The sequence below is a fragment of the Dryas octopetala genome, chromosome 7, assembly GCF_963921425.1.
Source record: "Dryas octopetala chromosome 7, drDryOcto1.1, whole genome shotgun sequence".
Classification (NCBI taxonomy): Eukaryota; Viridiplantae; Streptophyta; class Magnoliopsida; order Rosales; family Rosaceae; genus Dryas; species Dryas octopetala.
Genome location: NC_141372.1, coordinates 3,698,053 through 3,721,791, shown reverse-complemented (window position 1 = coordinate 3,721,791; position 23,739 = coordinate 3,698,053). Strand labels below are relative to the sequence as shown.

The window sequence follows — 23,739 nt, the reverse complement described above, 5'->3', positions numbered from 1 at the left end:
TATTACTGGTTTACTTATAAACCAGTAATAGGATGGCCCTTTTTTATTTTAACCTCAAAATTATGCCATGTGTCGCCTTCTGGCAAAAAAAAAAAAACAGTAAAATGTTTTAAAAAATAGTAAAAAATCTTGAAAGAGCTGGGAATAACCTAAAATAACAAAATATGAAAATTCAAATTTTTTTTTTTTAAATATGAAACATAAAAAATTTAATAGAGTTTTGATTTTCAACTGTAGCAGTAACAATATTTCAATCTAAATGTTTATCTATATATAAAAGCATAAATGTCTAAATGGACACCGAATTTGTATTTTTTTTTTTTTTGAGTCGGGGAATTCAAGAGAAAGTGATGATTGAGAGGTCGGACTGCATCTGAAAGATCTGTTTGTGCACCAGTCACTTATCTACCGATCTGACACACGTTGTGGTTGAACTATAGGTCCATAGTTATTATCGTGTTTTAAGTTTTTTCATTATTTTATTTTGTATGGTCTTGGTGTAATTTAATAGGGTTTTTCATTTTTTAAACAAATAAAAAAAAAATAATAGGTTAGATTTTTATAGTTTTTATTTTTTGTTTTAAAATCTAGTATAGTGGTTTCTATTTTTTGGGTTAGACATTGGATTTTTTTTTTTTCTTAATAGTGACATATTCATACTTGATAAATGTTTATATTTACAGTCTAGTAATATAGTAGGCAAAAACGTACACATTTTATAAAATGTTTCTACATTCCATTTGAGAAAACATTTTTTGGGTATTAGAACTTGTTCGACAAAAAAAGTAAAATAAAATAAAATATAATACAAGAGAAGAGAACGTCATAATGGGCTGCAACTTGGAAAGGGTTGTTAACCCAATGGCCAACAAACAGAAAGGTAGGAGTCCAGGCCCAACCAATAAGAAAATAAAACTTAAACCTACAAACAATGTCAGCCACCCACTTACATATATTTATATATGGTTAGATACTTAGATACGTTTCAGCGATGAAGGATTCGATGCTGTCATCATGAGTCAGCCCAAGTACTCTCTCCCTGTCCTCTGTCTTTCTCAAACAGATCTGCTCTGATCCAAAGTTCATGGTTAGATAAGCCATAGGCCATGGCCTAGATAGGTGATGAGAGACAAAGCAGGCAAGAAGGAATTGACTTGCCGATTGAAGAAAACGAATTCTATTGGCCTATCGAGCTCGAGAAGCAGAATGGAGTGGCTCGACTGGTCAATCCAGAAAGTGTTAACCGCTTGACCTCCTTTCTCAGAACATGCATGGAGGAAGGGTTGGTGTTGTTGTGAGGGTTGAAACAACAACAGGGCTCCTCAGGGTTCACCTCCTCCTAGATCACGGTTTGGTTCTTCATCTCAAGGATCTGTTTGTGCACCAGTCACTCATCCACCGATCTGACACCCGTTGTGGTTGCACCATTGTTATTATCGTTTTTCAAGTTTTTTCATTATTTTATTTTGTATGGTATTGATGTAATTTATTAGGGTTTTTCATTTTTTAAACAAATAAAAAAAATAATAGGTTAGATTTCTGTAGTTTTTTATTTTTTTTGTTTTAAAACCTAGTGTAGTGGTTTCTTTTTTCTGGGTTAGACATTGGATTACTGGAAAAAAAAAATAGATATTTGATTTCTATAGGTTTTGTTCTTTGTTTTTTTTATGATATCGACTAACTACTAAGGTCATTATTGTCAAAAAAGAACAGAGAAAACACTAGTAATTGGATTTTTTACCCTTTACTTTACGGCTCTGTAGTGTAGTGGCTAACACCCTGGACTTAAAAATCCAGTATCCTGGGTTCGAGTCCCAGTAGAGCCAAAAGAGTTGGGGTTGGTTTTGCTTTCACACCTTTTTTTTTTTTTTAGTTTTAGGGATTTCTATAGTTTTTCTTTTTCTTTTATAAAGAACCAGTGGTTTTATTTTTTTGGGTTAGGCATTGGATTTGTTTTAAAACTTTCAATGTTCTAAGTAGTGTAGTGGTATAAAGAAAAAGAAAAGAGAAATCGAATTCCTCAGTAGTGTAGTGAGTTTGGTTTTGGGTTTTCTTGCTAGGCCCATACTAGTTTCTAGGGTTTCTATTCATTTGATAAAGATCATTACAATTGACACGTGATATTGGCTACCAGGCTACTAGCTAATAACTATAAGTTCACTGCCATTGTTTGGTATCAGCTCGTGCCCTACGCTACGCCACTTCGTCGATCTGCTGCTGCATTTTTCGGTAATCCAGGCTGTCTTTCTTTTGCAAATTTTCTTCAATTCTGAAATTATTTCTTCGATTCCAGTTTCTGTTCTTGAATTCTAACTTCATAATCATTGTTGCTTTCCTTTCCTGCAATTTCATGAATTTGTGAATCTTTTCTCTCTATTTTCTCGGTCTTTCTCTGATGCCAAACAGTAAGGGCTCTGTTTGTATTTCATACTTTCTAGTTTTGCATTTTTGTTAGAGAATTTTATTTTTGCATGATCAAGGTTTTCATTGGCCAAGAAGTTTTACTTCTCTTGCCTTCTTTAAAATTTTATATTATTGAGGAAATTACAAATTTAGTCCAGTTATTTTATACCTAGTTCAATTTTGGTCCACAATCTTTTTTAAGTTCTGTTTTGGTCCACTAAATGTTCCACTTGTTCAGTAAAGGTCCATATTTGTTTTCTCAAATTTGGCATGCTTTTTATCCTATCAAATCTCACCCAAATTCAGCGAACATATACTTGTTTTAAAGCTATGTATTTCTTCTTTACAACCATATAAAAATCATTCAAATTGGAGTTCTAAAACTCAAGATAATTGACCCCAAAGTAGGGTACCCGAAACTGCCAATTTTTCAAACTTCACACAATCTCAATTCTTTTAGATTAGGGATTAATGTCATTTTGCTCCCCAGACTATTACACATGTATCAGTTTGCTCCCCAGACTTCTAATTTGGAAAATTAAGGACCTTGACTTTTTCAATTTTGCCAATTAAGGTTATTCCGTCAATTTATACATTTTTCATCTAAAATGTCGAGATGATCAAGCAAAATTTAGCAAGAAATAAAAGAGGAAAAATGATGCATGAGGAAAAAATGATAAGATATAATTGGAAGGGACCATTTTGCCATCAAAGATTTGGATAAAAAATGTGTAAATTGACAAAAGAACCTCAATTGACAAAATTGAAAAAGTCAGAGTTCTTAATTTTCCAAATTAAAAGTCTGGGGAGCAAACTGATACAAATGTAATAGTCTGGGGAGCAAAATGGTATTAATCCCTTCCGTTAAAAAAGTTGACTTTGTCGTTAATGCTGACGATGTGCAGTGCGCCACGTGTCACATCTTTGTTTTTATTTTTGAATTTTTTTATTTTTATAAACTTTGAAAATTAATTAAAAATAACCCTAAACTCAGAAAAATATACAAAAAATTTTTACGGACTTGTCTTGACTAGTACTAATTTACTATAGGGTTAAATTACCAATTTTTCTCTCTAAAAATTTCCAAAAAAATTGGAAAGTCTAAATTTATTTCTAAAAAATTAAAATAAATTTTCCTCTATTAAATAAATTATATAATTTTCATAAACTCTCGGAAGAATTCTCAAAAATATTTTGAAAATTACCAAAATCTTGTTTGAGAGAATTATTTTGAGACTTTACAGAAATTCTAGAATTTATTTTATAGAGGGAAATTTATTTTCCTCTAAGATCGAGAGGTCGTTTGGGTAGCAAGTGTTCACTAGAAAGGTATTGTTAGTTTTTAGAAGACTAACGGTGCAGACCTCATATTTTTTAGACTTCGGGAGATTATCCTATGAATTTCCAAAAAGTTTAGAATATTTTAATTTTCTAAAAATAAATTTGGACTTTCCAAATTTTTTGAAAATTTTTAGAGAGAAAATTGATATTTTGACTCCATAGTAAATTAGTACTAGTCAAGAAGAGTTTGTAGGAATTTTTTGTATATTTTTCTGAGTTCGAAACTATTTTTAATTAATTTTTAAATTTTATAAAAAATAGAAAATAGAAAAAAAGATGTGATACGTGGCACACATCTAGCGTGTTTTGTCAGCATTAACGGCCAAGTCAGCATTTTTATTGGAATTATTGACGAAACAAAGTAAAATGAGACACAAATATAGAGTTAATTACACTTACACCCCCTGAGGTTTATCGTTTTTTCATATACACTCCATGAGATTTCAATAATTACACATACATACTCTGAGGTTTTAAAACTGTTGCATATAACCCTCTACATGAGATGAAAAATTATGAAAAATTATGCAAAAACATGCTAAGTGGTGAAATGGCCTAATAAGATTACTCAAGATGTAATGTCCAACTTCAATACAAATATTTTATTTTTTGTTTATTTATTTATTTCTTTTGTAGGGGTTATATGTAATAATTTTGAAACTTCAGGGGGGTGTATGTGTAATTTTTGAAACCTCAGAGGGTATATGTGAAAAGACGATAAACCTCAGAGAGTGTAAGTGTAATTAACTCCACAAATATAAGTTATATTTGGTAATCTGGGACAAAAAAAACTTTCAAATGGTAATATAATAATGAATTACAGTTTTAGATTGAAAATCCATAATTAAGCCTATTTGTTTTGAAATCTACATGTTGCGACTCCTGCTGTTGAATTATATTTCTCTCTCTGTCTCAGGTAATATCTCTCTCGGCTGTTTTTGTTATTTATGAGTTGGGATCGGATTGAATTTCTGCTAAATTTTTTAATTGAATGATTGAAACTTTTTGTTAAGTTTGTTGATAAATTGGAACTCTCTTAAGATTGTTGAAAAATTGAGACTTTCTCTTAAGATTGTTGAAAAACTGGGACTTTCTGCTGAAAAATTGTGACTCTCTGCTGTTTGGAATAAGAACCCTAGGCTAGATGTCAGTTAGTTATCCTGTCGAAGTTTCTGCGCGCATGAGAGCTGATACTACTACCAAAGGAAGGAGTAGATCCCAATCGTCCCTTGAAGCACCGTACTCTGTTCATATTCATCACTTAAAAGGATCAAAAACATCATCATCATCAAAATTGATGATGAATATTAATATTAATGATCTCCCTGATGAAGTACTGGTTGAAATCCTTGGTCGACTTCCTTGCAAGAAATTGGTTTTTCAATGTAGGTGTGTGTCTAAGCGCTGGTGCACTCTCACCTCTGATCCTTATTTTATTGGCCGCTTTGTGCGTCTCCAAATTGATAATCAAACACCAATAACAGGGACTCTGCTAACTCCTAGTGGGAAGGATATCCATGCTGCAGTGTTGTCTCCGGTGTTCAAAAGACTCATGACAGTCCATGGTTTGAATGAAGAGCCAGTTCTGATAGCCACGTATAATGACTTAGTTTTGTGTTGTGCAACCAAGTTGTATCAACGTGATTACTACATCTGCAATCCATACACCGTGCAATGGGTTGCTCTTCCTCCTACCCCTTACCAATGTGAAGATCCCCTACCAGCGGGACTCATCTGTGATATTCCCTATTGTAATTATAATAAGGAAGACGGTGATCGGAAAGGACATGTCATCCAGGTTCATGCTGAGTATAGGTGCAAGGTTCTGAGAATTCTTCCTCCTAAGGGTCAAGTTGATAATAGTACGGATTATGATTCCGTCATATTAAACGTGGAGATCTTCTCTTTTGAGACTGGTGAATGGAGAGAGTCAACTGTATCATCTCCCGTATCATATTGGTTCCTCGATTACAAGATTAGCTTTGCTTACAATGGAATGTTGTATTGGTGGGCTGATGATGGGAGTAGCCGTCTTATTGGGTTGGATCCGTTCATGATCAACAACATTAACAGTTCTAGTACTAGTAGAAGCAATGGTGAAGATGTCATTGATTATTATAAATGTCGTCTTGTTAAATTTTGTGGCCCATCTCGTGTATATAGACCCAACTTTTATATCAGTATAGCTGAGTGCCTTGGTGAGTGCGGAGGGTGTCTGCGGATGTGCAACATGAAGACGTACCGCTCAACCCAAACTCTAATGGTTTACGACTTGATACAAGGACAAGATGATCATGGTCAGATGGTCAACGATGAAGCAGGCAATCTTTGTTTGAAACACATGGGGGTTTATCCGCTGGACCAAAATATGTTGGTGGATGGTTTTACACCTGCTCCAATTGCTTTTGACCCCAGTAATAAGGATGTCTTGTATCTATGTATCAGCAAAGATGATGTTGTCGTGTACAACATCCGTACAGGAGAGTGGACAAAGTTAGATCCAGAAAAGAGCAAACTTAGTAATGATTTATTGTACTCAGTTGTGCTCCCATGGTGGCCGACACCAGTTCCTAGACTACCACAGCGAGCTTGCCTGCCCATCATCAGCTAGCCCATGGTGGAGGAATTAGCAGCTAGCTACTCTATTCCAATAATTCTAGTACTAAACTTCTATTTATTTATGTTCAGCAATGCACTTGATTTATTTCTGGTGACTTGATTGTTTGTTTTTATTATTTATCATGGTATACTGTTTATTCTTATTATATATGATTCAAGAGCACTATGAATTTAAATAATTCTGTATTATATGTGCACTGTTTATTAATTAGAGCAGAAATTTTCAATAAATACCTGGAGAGGCTTGAGCAAGTCCAACTGTTATTAAGCCAGATTGGAGTTGCAGTAGCTTTGGATTGGAGTTGCAGTAGTTTTTTTAGAAAATCAAGTTGAAGTTGAGGAGTTGTTTATTCTTATTATATATGGATCAAGAGCACTATGAATTTAAATAAATCTGTAGTATATATGCACTATTTATTAATGGGCAAACAATTATTTTGGTCCCTGTAGATTGGTGGTGCTTTCAATTTCATCCCTGTTATTTCATTTTTTCTATTAAGTCCTCGTAGATTCAAAATTGTTTCATTTAAGGCCAAAATTAGATTTTCATCATTTTTTAAGATCATAGAATTGTTAAAGTAGGAGTTAATGGTCCAAGAACAAAAAAAATTATTATTGCCGACATTTTATTGAAACAATTATACATTTGTCTTAACACAAATCTTCAAGGATGAACACGAATCTACTGCCTGCAAAGGTTTCACGAATGACAATGAGTTCACTATCTATGTTTAAGCGTTCAAATGCAACAGACCCTTTCTTCGGTTCTGGTTGGGATCCACTTATTTCATTGAGTCATAGTGATAATTTCTGAGGTTCTTCAGTTGCTTCTCACAGTGAGTTTGCCAATCCTCCTTACTCGGTTGTGTTGGAACATTAGGGAATGAGTAGCACCTCCCGCCTTGTTCAATATCCTTCTGATTCAAGATATGTGGAAGTGGGAGCTTCTCAGAAATGGTTGGTACACGACAGAGGAAATAATGAAAAAAAGAAAGACTGAAGAAAATCAGGAAAAAAAAGAAAGATTGAAGAATCCAAGTCTGTCACCCTTCCCACACTTCATGTTTTTGAGATATAGGAATTGAACAATATGATAAGAGATGATGTTTTTATGTTTCCAACCTTCAATTACTTTTCTTGAAGCCGCCAATTGTCTTGTGTTTCATATTGAAGTACTAACCCATGTTTCGATATGGGATTATTGTCCATGTTGCTATGAACTTCCTTGTAATCCGAGATATATATAGCTCAGCTATTCTCTAGGCCACCAAATGTGGGTCTTGCACTATCATGTAAACATTAGTTTCCTTTCTCTTTCATGATGTGTTACTTGACTTCATTAGTGTAGTTACGTACTATAGCATTTTGAGTATCATGCTCTGTTTTCTTATATTTGTAATTTGCATGGACATTTTAGTTAGGGAGGCATGTTGTGACCATTGATGGTTACATTTATGTGCCCGTAAATGAGGAGGAATTACTACTACAACTTGTGGCACGTCAACCTGTGAGTGTGAGTGTAGGTTTATAACATACAGTGTTTGATAGAATGAATGAGAGAGATGGTGGCTAAGAAGAGGGATTTTTTTTTTTAGAGGAAGAAAGAGGGGTTGGAGTTGAACAATTTAATGAGAAAGAGTATCAGTTTGATGTACATTGTTGGTTTGTGTTTGTGGGAAAATCCACATCAATCCGAACAGCCAATCACGGCTCGACACGTGGCTGGTCAACATCCATCTCGGAGTTGACTCTCAGTGGTCAAACTTTGACCTCCACATCGTCACTGGTCATCATTTCCTCTGCCAGCTCAGACCGAGTTTCCACGCCGGGCCCACCATGTTCGGTCCGAGCCGAACCTATGATCTTCCAAGGGATCGAGTGTCCATCTCCCCGCGATCATCCCGGTTCGGCTCGGCTCGGCACAGGAGATGGTCTCCTTCGAGTTCTGGCGTCGACCAGTTAGGGCTCGGGAGGACCCCAATCTATGGGACCGGCTCGGCCTGGAATCCCATATCCGATCCGATCACACATGGACTTCACGCATACGCAGAAGAAACATCTGTCCGGTTCGGCTCTCCGCCGCCATTCCCAGGAAGATCACGCCGGGACGAACCGCCTCACTTGAATGCACCTGACACAATCTTCTGACAGATAGAATATCAGGCTTGCATTCATGACTACTGGAGCAGTTTGCCTGAACCTTCCAACCTTGCATTTAATGGGGCATTGAATGCAGCATTGAATGCTGAGGAAGCAAGCAGCTGAACATGCAACTAGGCCTGACCAGGTGCGTGGATCTCTGGCAACCATTCACTCACATGCAGGTAACTTAATCATTAAGTCTTCCTTTGCCTATATAAGGCACCACATATGCACAAAATGAGGCATCTAGCAATCTATCAATATACACGCAAAAACACTTACATTCCCATTCAAAGAAGAGCCTACCCAACTTGCTGAGAATAACCCAGAACATTTGCCTTGTTCTTCCCATTCTCCCAAGTTCTTCCTTTGTTCTTCCTCATCCACCATCAAACATCACCACTGATTTCATCATCGGAGTGTGTTTGGCTGGTACCACACCGGTCCATCTCCTTTGATCTTGTTTTTGTCTACAGGAAGATCTCAACCAGCATCCACTTCATCATCCAGCAAAGCACCTGATCAGCCAGATCAGCTTATCTAAGTTGTTGCATCTACCTTACGAGAATTTGCATCAACAGATTGGCGCCGTCTGTGGGAACTCGACTTCAGCCGTTGTGTTCATCACTGCAAGTGCTAAGCCCTTCCTTCACATAAGTCATCATGACTACCATCTTTCGGGACACCAGTTCTTCTTCAGGAGCGTCTCAGAATGATGAACAACATCAGCCTGAAACACCTGAAAAGACAAGGGGAGCACAACTCCCCAGGACATCAAAGTCCAAAGGTCCCTCAAAAATCCGAGCTGCTCATAAACTCCTTAAGGAGAGCCAGCGACATCTAGCCGCTGAGAATGCACTCCTGAAGCAGAATAATGAGCTGCTTGCAAAACAGGCCGAGCTGGCCGGGTAACTTGCACGCCATCGTGCTCAGCTTGAAAATAGTGGGGGATCAGGCTTCCGATCGCGCCGGACCCGAACCGAGCAGGAAGTCCTTTCACCATCTCCTTCTCGACAAAGCACTCCTGCCGAGCCGAACGACCAGACCGATCGGCAGGACGCGGACCACGTCTTCCCGGGCTTCGAGGACATGCCCCCGGCCGAACAGGCCGAGTTCCTAAACGCCCACCGTCTTCTTCAGCAAAAGCAGGCGGCCTTCGGAAAACGTCTCCCCGGGAGTTCGGGGGGAGACCGGGTCGATCCGAATACAAACCAGCGACCGCCGGTCCGAACCAGATTGGGGGCCAACAGTCCTACCGATTCGGCCGAAACCAGGGGCCCGATTCGGAATAGACTCGGCGCTATCGCCAGCCAGGATCCTTCCCCATCAGGAGCTCACTCGGGGAGGCGATCAGTGAGCGACCGACTGGGATCTACTATGATCATGTCGGATCGACAACCGGCGAGCGAGAGGCTCACTCGTCAGCCGATGAGTGAGAGACTCGGCAACCAGGCCGAGTGCTCAGGGGAAAATGTGGCCGAGCCGACCCCGCCCAATGTGGAAAATCTTGTTCGGACTTTGGTCCAGGACCAAATCCGAAGCGTCCACGATCGGCTCGGACATGTCGAGGTCTCCAGGGGGTACACCGGTAGAGCCGACCACGGAGAGGAACTCCCCCTCCCGTACACCAGCAGGATCATGGATGCTGAGGTCTCCCGCGACACCAAGCCCCCCAAGATGGATCAGTACGACGGGACCAAGGATCCCTACGACCATCTTGACAGCTTCAGATACGCCATGGAGGCCCGCCAGGCATCTGAAGCCACGAAGTGCAGAATCTTCCCTTCGACCTTGAAGGGCTCGGCTCGGGGATGGTTCCGAACTCTCCAACCGAACTCCATCGACTCATTCTCCGACCTCCGAAGGGCCTTCCTGGCGAGATATCGGGTTGTATCCGAACGACTCTACAACTTGAACGATATGTCGCTCATCAAGCAGCAGGAAGGGGAGAGCCTCAAGGCCTATCTGATCCGCTTCAACATCGAATATACGAAGTGCGACGATTGCGACGACAGGTCAGCGAAGAATGCCCTCATGCAGGGTCTGCACGCCGGGGGACTCCGCTCCCACCTAATGAGGAATCCTCCCTCCACTTACGATGAGCTTTCTGCCAAAGCCACTAAGTGGGCACGGGCTGAGGAGTGGGACGCTCAGGTGGAGGCCCTGAATCCCAGGCCAACCTCGACCAAAAGAAAGGAGGGAGAGGTTGCAAGTCCCAAACCCCAGGTCCAATCCAAGAAGACTAGGACCGAGGAGCCACGCCAACTTCTGGGCAAGGGACCCAAGTTTGTCCAGTACACGGAGTACACTCCCCTCAACGCCGGTCTGGAGGCAATCTACTCCAAGGTCAAAGATCAACTCCCAGCTGCCAGGGAGATTAAGGATGGGGGAAAATTTAAATGGGGACGCAGAGATATTAATAGGTGCGATGTTGTCCTTGGAATGTCTCCCAAGTGGAAAGTACATTGATGAAACATCATGTTCATTGAGTTGAGTTTCAAAGCTTCACCCCAGCTTGTCTAAAACTCCAGAGAACTTCATTCAAAGAAACAACTATCTTGTTCTTGGAATGATTCCAACAGCCCTTGACTAAAAGTTATTCTATTTCGATATTCTTAAAGAAGACCCAAAACATTGTATTATTCTATCTTCAGAGAATGGAATCTTTCAATGTATACTTGTCGGCGATCTCTGTGTTCCGGCAACCATTTCCGTCGAGTCAGGTACCCATCTTCTTCTTCTCGTTGTGCTCTTCAATTCTATGTGTTTGGATTAGTCCAATTGTTGATGAATCAAGAAATCCCAAATTGAACCTCACACCCACTTCGGCGGCTCCACCGCAAGTGGTGGCGATTAAGACCTGATTTTGTTTATTTTTTTGGCTTCGATTCATGCTTTAATAATTTTTTTTTTTGTGAACCAAAACAAGAAGAACCTTTTGGAAAACTGGTTGGCAGAGGACAAACTAGAATGTAAAGAGGAACTAGGAGAGCTTGTGAAGGTTTGCTTCAAAATTTCAATTTATGCATATTTAGCATGCCTAACTTTCATATTTGTAATTTATGTTAATGTCTCTGATCGTTAAAAGTTTGGATCTTTTGGTTTGTTTTAGGGAATTTTATTGAGATTAAACAGTTTCAGTTCGTTAAACAGTTTCAACTGTGAGTTTTAGATGAATTTTGAATGAAATTGTGGTCCTGAAATACATATTATGAATCAAATTTGCGAACTGAAACTGGACGACAACGGTGTAGTCTATGGTTTGAGTTTGAGATGGGAGATGTGGACGCTGATGACATAGCTTAGGGTTTGAATTTCACTGAATTCAGTTTCACTTAATTCAGTTTCAGTGCATTAAGTGAAACAAAATTTGAATTCACTGAAATTTCAGTGAATTCAAACTGAAACTGAATTTAGTCTCTAGTGAAACACTGAATTGATATAATTGTTATTTTTTTCAAATAAAGGTGTAATTATTTTTTTTATTCTAATTAATAATAATATAAAATTATATTTTTTTAGTGTAACTAAATTTTTGAAGTTCAGTTTCACTGATCCACGTCAGTGCACGCGACAGAGTGTGTCAGAAGAGTAAAAAATGTATTATAAATTTTTGGGGGTTTTGAGAGAGTTTCTAGATGAGTGGGAGTTTAGACTAATTTTTAGGTTGGTTAGAGGATTTAAAATTACCCATTAAAGTTTTTTTTTCCTCTTTTTTAATTTTTTTTTAATTAGGTACAAATTAATTGGGTCATCTACAAATTGTTAGGCAGCTTACCTTGATTTGAAATATATCACTCCCACCAGTTTGCACCTCTATTTTTCCAAACAATTTTTAACTTCATGATCTCTAGATATAGCTATTAAGGTACCTGACATGCACTTTGACAACAATTAACGGGACAAATTAAAAGTAGTAGTAAAAAGGCACGTGACAATAGAAGGATATCACAATCATTTTATCGTGTTGACAAGTTCTATGATGGTGAAAATCATCTAGAAGGTCCAATGAGGGAATGGGAATTTTGACCCACAGCTTGAACTTGCTTCACTTGCATTATATAAAAGTTGATTTTACCTCTGAAGCATCCAAGAACCGAATTCCATTCTTGACATTACAGAAATTCAACAAAAACAAACGAAAACTTACATGAATGATTTATACTTGATCATGTCACAGAGTAAAGCATCAAGATTTTTGCCTTGAAACTGTAAAGCAGTTGTGATTGATTTCTTACAAAAGAATTGACTAAAAACAAAAGAATCAAAACAAATAAAAAAACCAAACATCAAAAAATATTGAAGGGCATCATCATCTAAATAAACGTCTGTGTTTCTAAAAGACGTCCTTTTTGTCTATAAAGCCCAACTATTTTTCCTTCTGGGTGGACTCTGAGTCTCTGATTGATTTGATGATGGGGAGAGTCTGGACAGTGCAGCGCAAGTAAGAAAGAGAACTTCTAATCTCAGCCCTCTACAATCCCCCCATGACTCTTCTTCTTCATCTTCTCTCTGGGCTCTACTTAGATATGGTTGTTACCACTGTACCACCCATGTTGCCTGTATTTAGAACATTCCACATATCCCTACAAAGTTCACTACTTTCTATTTTCACTGAACCTGCTCACCAATTAAATCTAAACCAACCAGCAGGAAGGAGATCCCCTGAAACAGTAAGAAGTAGAAATGGATGCCCTGAGCAGAAAGGAGGCTCCTTGCTGAAGCTGTTAAGAGAAGGAAAGCCAGTGCCAGCTCCTTTGTATATATTCTGTTGTGCTTCTTCTTCCTCGAAGCCCTTTGCTCCTGCTGTCGAATTTCTTCCTTCATTTCGACGAGGTCAGGCACCGAGACCCCTCTTTGATGCTTTGGCTCTTTCTCAACTAAGGAGGCAAGATCACCCTCCGATGAACGCCCAGATTTCTTAGTGACAACCCACTCGTATGCACTACCGAGCTGGAATAGGCCGGATATCATAGCATTGAACTTTGTAACTGACATGGTGTTCTCAAAGAGAAGGTAGGGAACAATGAAAGGGAAGGCTTTCGGGGCAGGGAGGATGTTGAGGAATGACATGGTAGCAGGGATGTAACACACAACCCATGCTGGGAGCTCAGCCTCTGGGATGAACATTGTCATGGGGAGAATTATGCAAAAGAGGGTAAAGGAGTAGAAGGGTAATATCAATTTCCGAAGCAGAAAGAAGAGAAAGATCAAATTGAATTTCTTGCCAATGCTGATCTGTGACAAGCAAAGTGTATGAAATATATATTAGCATAGTAGAATCCTCTACAAATCCATGAACAAGAAAAATAAGCCAATTTGGACAAATGGATAACAAGCAATGCAGCAAGTTTATACCTTGGATTTGATGATATCTGGCAAACAGAGGCGAAACAACTGCATAGGTCCTGAGTGCCATCTGTGTTGCTGTTTCCTATAAGCTTCATAAGATTCAGGTACTTCACACTGGCACTGAGCATAGAGATAACATCAAACCATTAGTCCACAATGAATTACAGCATAAAATTACTTCAACAGAGATAAATTGGGTCAAAGGAATACCTCAACATCATTGAGGAAAATGAATTTCCATCCATGGAGATGAGCACGGACAGCAATGTCCATGTCCTCCACAGTGGTCCTCTCCAACCACCCACCAGAATCCTCCAAAGCCTTTATCCTCCACACACCAGCTGTCCCGTTGAAGCCAAAGAAATTAATGAAAACACTATTCACTTGCTGCTCTACCTCAAAGTGGAATGACAAATTAATGTTCTGCAACCTTGTGAGTAAGTTCTCATCCTTATTCACAAAGGACCACCTAGCTTGAACTAGCGCTATTTCATCATTGTCCTGAAATGTGTCACCAAAAGAAAGAATTTGGATAAAGCTGATCCTGATAATTAGGGTTAGGTTATGAATAATTATTAACTGCATCTACTTATTAAAAGCATTGGATTTTCATGATAATGTGACTCGATCACAGAGATTACAACACAACAAAGACAATAATTAATAAAGCCAATAGCAATTGGGTACCTTGAAGTGAGGCACGGTTCTCTTAAGGAAATCAGGGTTGGGCTGAAAATCGGCATCGAAAATGGCAACAAACTCATAGTCTTTGACATAACTACAATTCATTGCAGACTTGAGATTACCAGCCTTGTATCCATCTCTAAGTACTCGGTGTCGATACAGAATGTTGGCCCCCTCTTTCTGCCATTTATGGACCTCATCTTTGATCAGAAATTGCGTAGTTGGGTCATCCGAATCGTCAAGAATTTGAATCAACAACTTCGATTTCGGCCAGTCTAAATTGCACACAGCAGCAATTGATTGCTGATAAACCTGAATTTCAATTCAAACACTACAATTAGACACACACAAAAAAAAAAAAAAAAGGACTAGTAACTAATTCAAACCAAAAGCTAATAAGTGAGCTTGAAATTTACCTCCTTTTCATTGCACATGGGGATCTGAACAAGAACCATAGGAAAATAACCATTCTCGCCTGATTCAAGATCCGAAGAACCTCCTTTGGGAATTGGTTTGATCTTCTTGAACCGGATCCAGAAGCACCCCAAACAGAGGACTAGCCTATCCAAACTCTGAATCATGAACAGCACAATGCACGCATTGGCCAAAAATTGAAGCGGAGGAGCGAGATACTCCACCCGAACCAAAACCCACTTGGAATAGACCCAATCGAAAGCGCCCTTCACCCCCAATGGTGTATCCCACAAGTACTGAAGTTGTTCAAGATGAAGATGAGGAGCTCCAAAGTGCCAACCTTTAAAGTACGCAGCCACCTCAAAACCCAGCAACAACACAGACAGCCACAGAAACACCTTGATGAAGCCATAGAACCTGCTCCGTACAGCTGGGTTTTCGATTTCTCTGCCACCACTTGGGTCGATATCTGTGTCGGTGTCGGTCCTACCGGAGGCGACACGACGCCGTATGGCGGAAGCTAGACCCAACATTGCGGACCCAACTGAGGTTAAGCAACCGGCGGCTCTGTGAGCTTTGAGGAGGAGGACCCAAGTGAACTGCTTGGCGTTTTTGCCTCGGCCTTTGTCTCGGGCTCGACCCCCCGGCGAGTCAGCGATGAGGAAGTCTTCCTCGGACGGACCCTCGAGCTCAACCATGGACCAGTTTGGATTCTCCATCTTGACCACTACGGGAGTGCCTCGGTGGGTGTCCTTAGACGACCACCAACCGAACGAGGGTGCCATTTTTGGGGTCTGATCTCAGAAACCCACTTGGAAAAAGAGAGCAGAGAACGTTTTTCCGGCAGAGCCCAAAACCCCTTTACCTTCTAGTTCGAATGGGGACAACTCTTCTTCTCCTCCCACCGCTTGAAAATGAAGACCCAGAAGACCCAGAAGGCAGAAAAGGCTATGACTTTGATCTCATTGTCAGAGAAGAGCCAGAAGGAAATGTAGGAAATGCAGACGCGTGGTAGAGGAAGCAGAGCAAGGCGTCTCTTAAATCAATGTGACATTCGGTGGCAACTTATACGAGAGAGAAGAGAGACAAAGAAAGCTTACGACTTTGGGTGTGGCTGAGGCCAAATGTGCTACACCATTCAATTACAGCTTGCAAAAGAGGTCTCGGAAGCAATATGAAGAAGAACTCGCAAGAGAGAGAAAGAGAGGGGAAATTGGTGAAAGAGATGGTAACAGACTAACAGCTCAACACGTCTTTGATTTTGATTGGGAATATTAATTTATTAAATCAGAAACAAGGAAAGAAAAGAGAGAGAAACTTGGACAAATATATTCACAGAGTGCACGTTCTCGGGTCGATATCGCCAAGCTTTTTGAAATGGATCTTTTTTACCATAACAACACCACCAGATTTTGGTACAAAATTCAAAAGCAAAATTACAACCCCAGATTGATTTGGAAAGAAATCACAAATCGCAATCACAGATTTTTTTTTTTTTTTTGGGACTAAGAATCACAGATTGATCAACGCTAAGTTGGGTTTCATAAATGACCCAATACAACAAAGTAACAAACACAGTACAAATTCTAATACACAGATTGGACAATGACAGACAGGTTTTTTTTCCCTTTTGTTTTCCACCTACTTCCAAATTATAATAAAATCAGCAACAAGCCAACAACAACCCACAACGTAAGCCCTAGTCCTAGAAATTTCCTTCTTCTCATATACAAAAGCACCATTTTTTTCTTTTTCTTTTTCTTCTTTTAATGACTTACAGGCTTTACAGCCTACAAATTACAAAAGGGTATGAGAAAATTTACATGGAATTTCCGCGTGGAAGATATTAGAAGCTTCGTTTCTCCTTCCAATTCCATCTGGGTGGGCTGCTTTGCTTCGCGTGTGAATTCAAAGCTCATAATTAATTACACAACGAAAAGTCTGGTCTCTTACCATTTCTATTTTACTGTTTCACTCTCACAAAAAAAAAAATGAAAAAAATAATAATAATAATAAATGCGAAAGTTCGGACAGGGTGACGATCTAACAAACAATATGTCAATAACCAATGCGACAAAAAAGTGAAAAGTTTATTTCGGTTTTTGTTTTTGTTATTTTCTTTATTTTTTGTTGTCTTTTTATCAATAATAATTTAATGGATAAATTTAGAAAATTCATGGCCGTGCCATTTATTTATGGATGGGGCTGAGACTGAGATGACCACGTCCCTCCACAGTAAAAGCCTAAAAGGTAGTCCAAGCTCCAAATCGGCTATAGTTTAGTTAGGGAATTGCCCACGCTCCAGAAAAGCGCGTGCATGACACAGTCCAGATAAAATTACTGAAAGAAGATGAATTTCAATATTCACAATGGGAGGATAGTGATGGTCTGGTCACTGGTGGGTAACAACCAATTAATGAGAATTCAATATAGAATAGTACTGTACTATAGCAGTGTAGTGGATTAAAAATCATGATTTCTTTCATGGGTTATTATGGATCATGGTGGGTGAGGAGAAAGTGAGAAACATTTAAAGGGTTTTTAAATTATTAAATAAATCATCAAATTGAATCAACATAAGTAGTATGAAACTCACCCCACAACACAATAATAGGCTCTTTTTTTTTTTTGTTATAAGAACTAAACTTAAAAATTCTTTTTCATCTCAGCTCATTCATGTCACTTGAGTTACAATTTATGAATATCTTTTTTTTTTTATTCGCTTGAGTTACGACTTATAAATATATATGAAAGGATGATTCTTTTTTATTTTTTTATTTTTTTTGGTCTAAATTTTTAAATTTTATTTAAATCAATCAATTTTAGATAATTTCATAGAGTGGTCCAATTAAACGTATCACTCCCATCTCTTAGAAACACTTATTTATTATTGGTAGGTGACGCCTTCTTTACACCATGATGACCAATGTTTAGTATGTTTTCATTATCCAATTGAACGAATTCGTATTTACTATTTTAGATGATGGAATATTAATAATTCTTGTTTCATTTTGATTAAAAATGATCCTTTTTCTTTACATTACTCATGAGGAGTGAAACAGTTATTGCATATAAATCATGAAGATTATTTCTTTACGGGAGAGGATGGATCTTTTATGACGTTTTTTTGGGTCCTCCTACCCTATTTTTCTATGCAATATGCACATCCCATTCAAACCCCATTATGAAATTTATTGAAGTCATTTAATATCGTTGTAAATTGTTGGTACATCAATACTAATGGAGTTGAAATAATTGGAAAACCCCATAAATGTTAACTAAAGTTTGCCTATATTAATAAGCCATATTGTCGCATATTAAATAATTATTCATAATTTATCCAATTTTTTTCACCATGCGGGTGTAATGTTTTATAGTTGTGTAGCTTGACACCAGACTAATAAATGTGAAAAGAAATTATGCATTGAAAAGATAACACAACAATGTACAATATATATGTGGGTGATCTATTATTAATAATATCGAGATTTTTTTAAATAAACTTCACCAGTTCACCCTTAACGAGATTTATTAGGCTGATTAAACTTAAATGGTTCAGTTGAGTATTTTATTTAATCATAATTGAAATAATTTTAGAATTTCTTTATTTTCATCAAATGAAAATTTTATGTACTAGATCAGTTGATAATAAAAATTTGTTTTTTAAGATTTTAAATAAGAAAAGAGGTAATTGGTCATGTGACTCATATCCATCAAAATAAGTGAACAAGTGAGGTGAAGAGACGCGCCCCCTGCTTGCGGATTCATATCGAAACGGATATCATATGATAATATAAATTGTCAAAAATAGCCTTGCCTCATTGTTTTCCACCGACAATTATCAGTCTATGGACGGGGATAATTTCGGCAAGTCGTACGGAGTACCAAGTTGTTATGGTGCACCTCTGTGCACAACATGATAAGTAGACTAAGATCTTAAGTATTTGAGGTCTCACTGTACACGTGGATGGTCAGAGATTTGGCTTTGCCAATGGTAAGCAAAAGAGTCTATGCTGATCAGCCGCACCTAACAAATGTCCGTAAAGTGAGACTGTGAGAGCGGAGTTTTCATTTCAAAATTCAAAAACTAAAAAACTGAAAGAATTTTGGCAGAAGATGACTGGGATAGAGTGCATACATTACATACAAACTGATACAGGATAAGGGGTGAAACTGACATTTTGACCACTGACCGAAATTGAAACATTTTGGTACTATTCAGACAAGACATGGACAAGGAGTAAAACTGTAAAAAAGGTCCGTCGATTCATGGGAGGTGTTGAATGGGCCGTCGAGATATTGACACGTAAGATCGGTGGATGTAGGATCACAAACCGCACGTGACGACCAGGTTTTCATAAAGAGTGTGCAACTGTGACCGGAGGATGAGACACGTGGAGCGGCGGTGGTCCTTGGTGAACATGAACACAGCCGGTTGTGACTTGTGACTGGCGTGCCACGCAGCTGTCTGCGCGCAATTTCCGGCTCCTTCACACGTCATCCCACCTACTTCTTGTGAAAAACGTTTTTGGTTTTCACTTTTTGTTTTTAAAAAATAAACCCATGACTAATCACTAGTGAGTGACAGCAAAAATTGCCAAGCTCTTGAATTAGCTTGTTAAGGTGGATGGGTAATAAGCTCGAACTACCGAAGATTTAGATTTTAGAGTTCAATATCTTTTATCATATAACCAAAAAAAAGTGCATAGCAATAGAAAAACTTTGTTTTCTTATTTCATGTTTAGAAAATATTCTCTTATAATCATATGCTAATTTGAACAACATATTAATTTATTAGGATGATTAATCACATTACAGATACTGCATTTTGAGTAACCATTCAATGCTTGAGAGTTTAAACTGTAAATGAAGATTCTACACCATATAATAAGTAACCATTTAATATATGAAATTTTTATTTTCACAATCATATATGAAATGAAGAAAAATATAAAAAGTTATTAATCAAAACATATGAGTTTTTGGTAGTTGAAATATTACTTTATTATGGCCAAAAAAAAAAAGGAAATATTACTTTATCAATCGATATATATATAGATATTTCACTGAAAGTCAAATAATTAATGTAAGTTTTCAAACTATAACACAAAAGAGAACTACTTGTAAGAAAGATAGATGTATACGCTTGTAAGTTGTAACAAGCAAATATTATTTTATATTTTTCCCATAAAATAGGGCATATATGAAATAAGCAAAAAGATTGATGGAGTGATTACATAAGAAAGTTCATAGAAGATGTCATGCAACAGAACATTAACAACCAAAATTGGTATTTGACTGTATAGTACGTGTATAGTACATTTGGCTTTGGAATAACAATGATACTAAAATTTGTGGATGACAGCTCTCCATATGATTGCTTTTGATTTTGATTTTCTCCCTTTTCCAGAGGAACATATAGAATTTACAATTGCTCAAGTCATCGTCCAGCAACGAATTAAAAACAAAGTAGAAAGTTGCAAGACATGTAGGTCCATGTGGGATCTTTATTATCTAATCAAGGATTGGGTGATAGGTGCGATCAAAGTGCACTGCTCTTAAATCTTAATCCACAATTAGTGTTTAGCGACCATAATTAGTGGTCCAAATGGACGGCCCATGGCAATTTTGCAAGAGGGAATCCTATAAACTATGGATGATTAATTTTAGTACTTATATCACAATGACATGTAACTTGTAGCTATGTGTCTTAGATCATATGTGTCAGCACAAAGACACAAACCGACGCTAAGCTTTTCAATTCTTTAATCACCAAACAAAGGGCAAAAAAAAAATACATTAATGATTAAGCACTATTGAATGACGACAAAATTTATTATACAAACATTGTACAATATGACACGTTTATTCTTGAATCTTGACGAATTTATTATATATCGGTAATATTAGAAAAATGAACTATGGGGAGTTTTTTTTTTTTATTGAAACTAGTGAGTTTAAAAATACACAAATATCACAGTAGTTGGGATTTAAAAAAGAGATAATTAGACTTAAGTTCTTTAGAAAAATAATTTTTAGATATAAATTGAAGGTGTTTTAAAATTCATAAGAAAATTCTTTTAATTCATAATAATTTATAAGAAAATCATTTTAATTCATAATAAAGTTCTTCTTCGATTTGAAGGGTATTTCCCCTTCTAGGGTGTAGAGTGGACTTTATAGAGGCTACATATTAGGTTTTAACTCCGAGATTTTAGGCGGGTAGAGTGGACTTTGTAGAGGCTGCATATTAGGTTTTAACTCCGAGATTTTGGGCGGAATCCAAAATCTTGGAGTTAAAACCTAACATAAAGCCGTCAAAGAAAAAAAAAACTTAATTAAAAATCTTAAATTATTACCGATCTTAGTCTAAAAAAGACTTATAAAATGAATTGGATTCTAAGGACCCGTTTGACATTGCTTTTTAGAAACGCTTATTATCAGTAGCGCTTTTACTAGAAGTGCTTCTGCTCATAAGCACATACAAATTTTTATAAAAATTCCAAGTGCTTCATGTAAAAACACTTGAAAGTGTTTTTTGAGGAAGCACCTTCTCAAAAAACCACTTAAAAGCGCTTTTATAAGTTATAAGTACTTTTATTTATTTATGTCAAACGCAACTAAAAGCGTTTTTACTAATCTGAAAACGTTTTTGTCAATTCTAAAAGCAGTGCCAAACGGGCCTTAAGTCTCCTTTTAAAAAATTAAAATAATAATTAATATTTTAATATTGAGAAAAACTTGCATGTAAAAAATATATACTTTTATACTCTCATAATATCTCCTCATATATTAATTATGTGATAATTTATTATTAGAAGAAAATGTCTACACATGTTACATGCAAATTTTTATCTTTTATTATTACATATCACTATTATTACAAACCCAATAATTTTTCAAAAATTAACTTGCAAAAGTTGAGATACTCTGACGATTGCAGGAAACATAACATGTTTCTTTAAAATTGGACACAATTCACGCAGATTATTGGTTTGTCGAATAATTACAAATTTATTGAAAACAAAAAATGGGAAGCTGACCCACTTAAAAGAAGAAAGTAAATTCAAAAGGAGATGTGTGTGTGTGTGTCCAAATGACATATATGCAACTATGCATATGATATAAGAAAGAAAAGGGAAGGAGGTACAAATTGGTTGCATTGAAAAAAAATGAGACTCATAATGTCAATCACGAATTGACATGTCTTTCTAATTGCTTTAAAAAATTTTGAAATCATCCAATTATGCATTGCAAACGTGCTGGTCTTTGGGCCTTTTTTGCGTGTATGCTGTCCATGTCTTCTCATTCCATCTTTGTTCTTTCTTTTAATATTTTCCTTAAAAGACTTTTGAGGATGTAAAGACAGACCAAGTTCATTATCATTCTTGCTGTAGAAGTGTAGATGGAAATGGGGCAAGTCGGCAACTACCACTATAAATTTCAAAGTCCATGTCTTCTCATGTCATTCTTGCTGTATAAATTTATTTAAAAATTTATTTTATTTACATAAAGTCGTAGGCTCGTAGCCCAAGTTTAAAATAACTATAAGAAGATTATTTGAGTAAACTAATTTGATCGTCGGAGCATTTTACAAATATCCAATTTATGCTCTTTGCAATCACCAACATTTGTCGAGTCTAATAGATTTGAGATACTCATTAAGAGTTCAATTGTCTCATCCAAGCATAAATCTGTTGATTAATTTATTTGCTTTGGAAATTAAGCTCCAACAGATGGAAAAGATGTAAATGATATGGACCATGAATTTGGTCATGGTACTAAGAAATGGAATATTCCTAGAGTGGCACCAGGGTCAAGTCATCATACTATTCAACAAATATTTAATTGGTCATGGCATATAATATATGGTCAGCCATGAGCTTATATGATGCCCTGGTCAAGCACTCAAGCCATCATATCATACTCTAGTTCAAAACATCTTTTTTGAGATGCTTTTGGTTCAAAACATTGGATTCTGGTAAAAATGTTAATTATGAAGCTGTAAAATACTCCACCACAAGTACCATTGGGACAAGGACATGTATTTAATCGTACCCATTTCGTGTATTTTTGAACTAAAGTTTCGTGAACATCTCAATCATAGATTACAGTACAGTACAGAGCATTCAACAGTTGGAAAGAGTTTCACATCAGCTTTTGACAAGTATTTTACTATGCCCAAATTTTTCACAGCACTCCTCCAAAATGGTCCTTATTGTCCACCTAACACTTTGTTGTCTCATTCTGTTCAGGTCCATCTTATTGGTTGAAGATAACTTTGTCTAAATTTTGAATCTAATATTCCAACAAAGGTCGTCTTCATCGTTCAGGACCGTTTGTGTGGTGCCAATTATGCATCAAATTAATGGGTATTAACTGAATAACCAATAAAGTCTTGCCAGTTGCCAGGGTTACTATATCAACAAGTTGTAATCAATAATCATCATTGTGGAAACTGTACCCCAGTTATAAACTTATAGCACCATGCAAAGATATTTTTTAAACTAATAATAATAAGCTCATCTCAATCATGTGGTTACCCCAATTAAATTTTACTAAACCAATTTCAAAATGTTCATATAACAGTCAACCAATCAACTAGCACATCTTTTTAAGTCGTTGAAGAACAATAGGCTATAGAGTTGCTAGTTGCAACAAGCCTTTAATAATTTCCAGAACAATGTAACAAGTGACTACATAATAAAGAAGAGAAGAAAATTATAAGGTAATTAATGATGTAGATTGGTCAAAGCTCAAATTTTTCTATCAAAATAATTGGCT

At 37.1% G+C, this 23,739-nt stretch overlaps 2 protein-coding genes and 1 non-coding gene across 3 annotated transcripts; 2 read left to right on the top strand and 1 right to left on the bottom strand.

Annotated features, from left to right (window-relative positions):
* Positions 1 to 1,753: 1,753 nt before the first annotated feature.
* On the top strand, positions 1,754 to 1,826 carry TRNAL-UAA (transfer RNA leucine (anticodon UAA)). Its single transcript has one exon. It is a non-coding gene; the product is annotated as a tRNA-Leu (tRNA).
* Positions 1,827 to 4,815: 2,989 nt separating this feature from the next.
* Positions 4,816 to 6,596, top strand: LOC147278615 (uncharacterized). The gene has a single exon (XM_086252306.1). The coding sequence runs from the start codon at positions 4,889 to 4,891 to the stop codon at positions 6,353 to 6,355; it is 1,467 nt and encodes a 488-aa protein (XP_086108432.1). The 5' UTR covers positions 4,816 to 4,888; the 3' UTR covers positions 6,356 to 6,596.
* A 5,997-nt stretch (positions 6,597 to 12,593) lies between these two features.
* Positions 12,594 to 16,128, bottom strand: CSLC12 (Cellulose-synthase-like C12). Its single transcript, XM_086250506.1, has 5 exons — positions 14,958 to 16,128; positions 14,545 to 14,853; positions 14,068 to 14,358; positions 13,864 to 13,977; positions 12,594 to 13,743 (listed from the first exon to the last, which is right to left on the bottom strand). Exons 1-5 carry the CDS (start codon positions 15,738 to 15,740, stop codon positions 13,117 to 13,119), a joined length of 2,124 nt encoding a protein of 707 aa, XP_086106632.1. The 5' UTR covers positions 15,741 to 16,128; the 3' UTR covers positions 12,594 to 13,116.
* Between the last annotated feature and the right edge of the window lie 7,611 nt (positions 16,129 to 23,739).